The 6,000-nt window shown below is 41.5% G+C and overlaps 1 protein-coding gene across 1 annotated transcript in view; it reads right to left on the bottom strand.

Moving 5' to 3' along the window:
- Positions 1 to 3,795: 3,795 nt before the first annotated feature.
- LOC139024947 (piggyBac transposable element-derived protein 4-like) overlaps positions 3,796 to 6,000 on the bottom strand; it is a 61,054-nt gene continuing 58,849 nt past the window's right edge. The window contains exon 3 of the mRNA XM_070439944.1: positions 3,796 to 5,041. Within this exon, the coding sequence (XP_070296045.1) occupies positions 3,796 to 5,041 (1,246 nt within the window). The remainder of the gene's footprint in view (positions 5,042 to 6,000) is intronic.

Raw genomic sequence — 6,000 nt, 5'->3', positions numbered from 1 at the left:
TTTTTTTGTGATAAAAGTAATATTTATCGAACAAAAATAACATTTGTTGTGTAACTGGGAGTCTCGTGAGTGCAAACATGGATCCCTTTTACGGGATCACTTTCCTGAACCACCGCTAGAATTGCAGGGCACCAAATGCAAAAATATTACAAAAAATATTTATAATCATGCAATCACAATTGAAATATAGATTCCCTTAAGGGAGTAATACGGGTTTGGTATCCTGTTACCTTCTTTCTATTGAACCATAAGATGTAAGGATTGGAGAGAAGGCATGTCTTAAGTAGGATGCTTATAACTGTGATGTAGAGAAATGATTTGCTGTCTGAATTACAGCTGTAAGGTAAGTCGTATGGGGTAACGCCCTAGTAGGTTGGTTCCTGCTAGTACTATAAAGTCAATAGTAAATCCCAGTGGATTAATACCTGTGATTACTATTAATATAGGTTGAGTCCCAGAAGGTAAGCCCGCGCAGGTTGGAACCTGCGAAGGGTAAGTCCTAGGGGGTAAATTCCCGCGGGGTTGGTTCCCTGCATAAACTATAACGGGGTGAGAGCCACTAGCATAATCTGCTATTGTTCATCACCCCAACAGGGCACAGAACTAACCTCCCATTCACACACACACACTTTTATGGCTACTACAACTATGTTGAACTATGTTGAAGAAGCAAACCCAATTGCTTCTTCAACTCGACAAATGCTTCCTCATACTCTTGATTCCACTGTCACATAATCTGCTATTGTTCATCACCCCAACAGGGCACAGAACTAACCTCCCATTCACACACACACACRTTTATGGCTACTACAWKMWTGTAGTASRRWTAWYYSTACTACAWKMWTGTAGTAGCCATAAAYGTGTGTGTGTGTGAATGGGAGGTTAGTTCTGTGCCCTGTTGGGGTGATGAACAATAGCAGATTATGTGACAGTGGAATCAAGAGTATGAGGAAGCATTTGTCGAGTTGAAGAAGCAATTGGGTCAAGCGCCAGCATTGGGATTGCCAAACTTAAAATGAACTTTTCATTTTTTTATGTGGTATGATGGTTATGGAGAACCACATGGGGAGAAGGAGACCAGTGAATCGTTAGACACGATGGAGAGATACTATCGCCGCGTTGTGGGATTTATTGGATGGGGTCTTTTCAATTCAGTTAAAATGGGTATGCAGGAGGATGAAATGTTTGAACAGGTATTTAAATGGTTTCCGAAGGACAGGGAAAGAAAGGGAGAGGAAACATTTTAATGGTGTCGAAAGCCCTGAATATTAAAAATTCCTAATGTGTCACGCCCTGACTTTAGTTGTATTTGCTTTCTTTATTATTTGGTTAGGTCAGGGTGTGACAAGGGGTGGTTTGTTTAGTTTTTGTATTGTCTAGGGGTTTTGTCTTGTCTAGGGTTTTTTGTTATATATGGGGATTTTGTATTGTCTAGGGGTTGTAGGTTTATGGTGGCCTGAGTGGGTTCCCAATCAGACAGCTGTTTATCGTTGTCTCTGATTGGGGAGCCTATTTAGGTTGCCATTTTCCATGTTGGTTTGGTGGGTAGTTGTCTATGTTTAGTTGTCTGTGAGCACTATGTTGGTGTTTCGTTTGTTAAGTGTTCTTTGTTTGTGTGCAGGGAGTTTGCGTGCAGGGAGTTTGCGTGCAGGGAGTTTGCACATCGAAGCTGTTCGGTCGTTGTATTCTTTATTGTTTTGTCCTGTTTTAGTTTCACTTCCTGATTAAATTATGTGGAACTCTAAGAACGCTGCGCCTTGGTCTCTTCCTTCCGACGTCACCCGTTACATAATGAAGAATAATCAACTTCATTAGGAATTAAATAGACAGGGGGATTTCATTATATAATTCATGAGAAACACCATTCTCTGTCCAAATTGTACCATTACATTAGGAGATTATTATTTTTTCTGTAGGGAGTTATAAAGAGTTGCAATTCTAAGTTGATTAGTTATACGAATCTATTAATTCTTTATTTAACATGTTTTTGTTTAATCACGTGTTTGAAAGGGGTATATTACCAGTTCCCTGAGGTCCTGGTCTTTGGGGTACTTATACAGTGATACTGTGTTCAGGCTGTATATAGAAAGGACAATATATGTTAATAAGGGATGACAATAACTTCAAATGGATTGTGATATATGTATTGCTGATTTAATGTTGAGTTTTTGTTTTGACACAAATTTCACCAGATTGGGATCCTGGAGTGGGAATTCTGTGAGGGGTTAGGGTGCTATCTTCATGATCTGGTAACTCTTCCTAGAGGTCGCCAGTAGAAAAAGGGAGTATGGACTAATTTAGAAGATGTTTTTTTAGATGTAACATTATGTTATGTTTTTTGACATTTGTCTTAGAGATGTTATTAAGAAAAGGTTGTCATAATTTGTCATATGGTCAATGTTTGTCTGGTTTCCTGAAACTGAAATGTAATGAACTTAACTGTTGTTATGATCTCTGCTTTTTTGAGGTTATCATGGAAGGTGATGTCAGATCGTGTCTTAAAACTTGTTAGGGATAGCCCTCCCCATTTTCTCAATTTCTGCCTGAAAACATACCCTAATCTAACTGCTTGTAGCTCAGGCCTAGAAGGAAGGATATGCATATTCTTGGTATCATTTGAAAGGAAACACTCTGAAGTTTGTGTAAATGTGAATTGGTCCCGTGTGGCTCAGTTGGTAGAGCATGGCGCTTGCAACGCCAGGGTTGTGGGTTCATTCCCCACGGGGGGACCAGGATGAATATGTATGAGCTTTCCAATTTGTAAGTCGCTCTGGATAAGAGCGTCTGCTAAATGACTTAAAATGTAAATGTAAATTGAATGTAGGAGAATATAACATAATAGATCTGGTAGAAGAAAATACAAGGAAATCAACAGACGTTTTTTGTTCTTTTACTGTTGTTGCATCTTTAAAATCAACAAGAAAGGCCAAACATTCAGTTATGATACTGGGGATCATTTCAAATCAGAACATAAGTAGGCAACAGTATTTGACCAAAGTTTCAGATAGATACCTTCAGGAATGAGTGAGGTACATGCCATTGAGCATGAAGTCACCCAGGTGTCCGTCACAAGTCTCCCAAATGTACCCAAGTGGCCGAATTGGTACATTGATACAAATAACTATATACAAAATACAAAACAATTATTCTAACATACCCCAAAACATATATATATATGACAAATTCAAGAAAAAAAATGGATATTTAAAAAAAATTATAATAACAAGGGTAACTATTTACACTTCAATGTTCAATCATGTGAAGATTCTCAGTCCTCTACACAATGTTGCGCTCCTGATGCCATAGCCCATAGCAGTCTCTCTCTGGTGTGAAACAGAGGGTCACAGAACAGGTGGTGCAGGTGACAGGGGACTTCTTATGGCACAGGGCACAACGAAGCCGCCCTACTGAGCCCTTTTTTCCCTGAGGCACATTCCTGCCTGCAATGATGAATTTCAGCATGTGCGTACCYCTGGTTGGAGCAGAAGGGACAGAGGTAGAGGGGACAGAAGGTGCTACAGTGTTCTTGCTGTAGCTAGCAAGCTCCTGGATGAGCAGCTCCTTGAAGGCTAGCTGTGAGATGGGGGGCTGTCCACAGCTCTTGGCCATTTCCTTCTGGAGGATGAAGGAATTCACCACAGCAATGTCAATAAAATGATAAAACAAAGTCTTGTACCATTTCATGGTCTTGTGAAGAACATTATAGTAGCCTATCAGCGCATCCGATAGGTCTACACCTCCCAAGCTCTTGTTGTAATCCTTCACAGCAGCTGGAATGGGGACATTTTTGGTGGTTCAAGCGCCTGTAGGACCTTTCAAACGTCGAACAACGTGATCCCCACCGAAGGACTTGTGAATAGTGGAGCACATGACCACCTCTCTGGTGTCCATCCACTTCAAAAAGAGCAGGCCATCTTCACGGATCCATCTCATGGTACCCCGCTCAGCCCGCTTAGGCATGTCYTTCACCCTGGTTTTTGGAAAGCCCACTCTGTTGGTCCGAATGGTGCCACAGGCCCACATCTCCAGCTTCCTCAGGTCTGTGAACAGGGTAGGGCTTGTGTAGAAGTTGTCTACAAATAGTTTGTAGCCCTTCCCTAGCAGCTGGAAATCTAACAACTGCATAACGGAGTCATAGCTAAGTCCCTTACCGCTCGCACAACTGTTCTTCCCCTCATAGACAAAAAAATTGCACGTGTATGCACACGCAGAATCGGCCAAAACAAACAGTTTGTAACCCCATTTTGTCGGTTTGTTACGCATGTACTGTTTTAGGCCAATTCTGGCCTTTGAGGCTACCATTCTCTCATCTATGGAAAGGTTCTGGGCGGGCTYAAAATAAGTCTTGCAMGCCTCAARGATATCGTGGTAGAGAGGTTWYATCTTGCAGAGCTTATCAAACCCTGCCGTGCCTCGTTTCGTCTCGTTGTCCTTATCAACTTCTGGGTCACTGATGTGAAGCGCCCGTGAAATTGTCAGAAACCTTTTGCAAGACATGACCGTTGAGGGGAAAGGCAGTTGATAGAGGGGTGCAGTTTTCCAGTAGTCTTTCAGGGTTTTAAGCTTTACAAGACCCATGTAGATGACCATAGAAAGGTAGCGAAACAGATCTGACATGGAAATGGCCTTCCATGTCTCTGTCTTGCCTTCCTGCTTCTTAGCGCCATACTTATTCGTGCTCATCACCAGGGTATCAACAACTGCCGAGGTGAAAAACAACTGGAAAAGTTGCATGGGGCTGTACTTGGAAGTTAGGTCCAATTGAGGGCCTACTTGCCTTTTTGGTCGGAAAATTGGAGGTGGTGGGGCCACATCCTCCTCCAGAACAGAGTGCCAACGGTCCTCCTCCGCTCTGGCAGGTTCCACGCTGGACGCTCTGGACGGTTCCACGCTGCCCTTCCTCCGCTTCTTTGCCGCCGGCTTACCACCCCTTGATGGCTGGGCGGGGGTAGGTGTGGTGCCGGAAACAGCAGGGGTCCAGCTGGATGGACCAGCTTCAGTGGGGGATTTGCACCTTGGCTGCCAATCAGAATCGCTGGGACTGTGAAATAAAGACACAGACACAGATTATATATACAGTAAGTGACTATGGTGAGGTGTTGTCCATTCCATTTTAGATATAAAATACATGTAAAAAAAGATGTAATAATTACACAGACACAGATTATATATACAGTAAGTGACTATGGTGAGGTGTTGTCCATTCCATTTTAGATATAAAATACATGTAAAAAAAGATGTAATAATTATACAGACACACAGGCACAGACACAGGCACAGACATACACCCACAATGTAGAGCAATATGTACTTTCTACATTTCAATATACTTATGTGTACTTTATATTTCATGTCCTAGTCATATTTTTATATAAGGCAAATAAAATACAAATATCTCAAACAACTCAAATGAATAATATTTGATATTATTAATTTCAAACAGCGTTACTCACCGATACAAAACAGCGTCTTCCCCGTAGAGGAACATTTCTTTAAATTCAGAATCAAAGGAATTCTCACTTTCCGATTCATTTTGGTGTTCACTTTCACTATCTCTATCTATTTCGTCAATTATGTTGTGTAGATCTGTGTATTTGGTCTTCGTCTTCGATTTCACTGATTTATTTGCCATTATTCCGCTCTGAAAATGCTCTAAAAAAACTGAAATGTTGCGCGTAACCTGCGTGGATAGTTCTTGTAGAATTTTCAATGGCGAATAGCTGTGTGTACACATGAGTTTCCAACAAAGGCTAGTCTTCCCGGGTCGAACCATTACATGTTCCCATTTACCTCAGTTCATTGGCTATCTACCCAGCTAGATTTCAAGAAGATCAGTGGTCATCGGTCCGAAATACAGTCAATCAACGAAGAACAGGTCATATCATTGGTGCGCAATGATGTCGTTGTTTGGTGTGTTCAAATCAGTTCCTTTCGGTCAATATGTCCCGGGAAAAGAACCATGAAGTTTGGTTGTTTTACTAACAAACAGAGGATTGCAAT

The sequence above is a fragment of the Salvelinus sp. IW2-2015 genome, unplaced genomic scaffold (genome assembly GCF_002910315.2).
Source record: "Salvelinus sp. IW2-2015 unplaced genomic scaffold, ASM291031v2 Un_scaffold2056, whole genome shotgun sequence".
NCBI classification, from domain to species: Eukaryota; Metazoa; Chordata; class Actinopteri; order Salmoniformes; family Salmonidae; genus Salvelinus; species Salvelinus sp. IW2-2015.
This window is presented reverse-complemented; position numbering and strand designations above follow the sequence as displayed.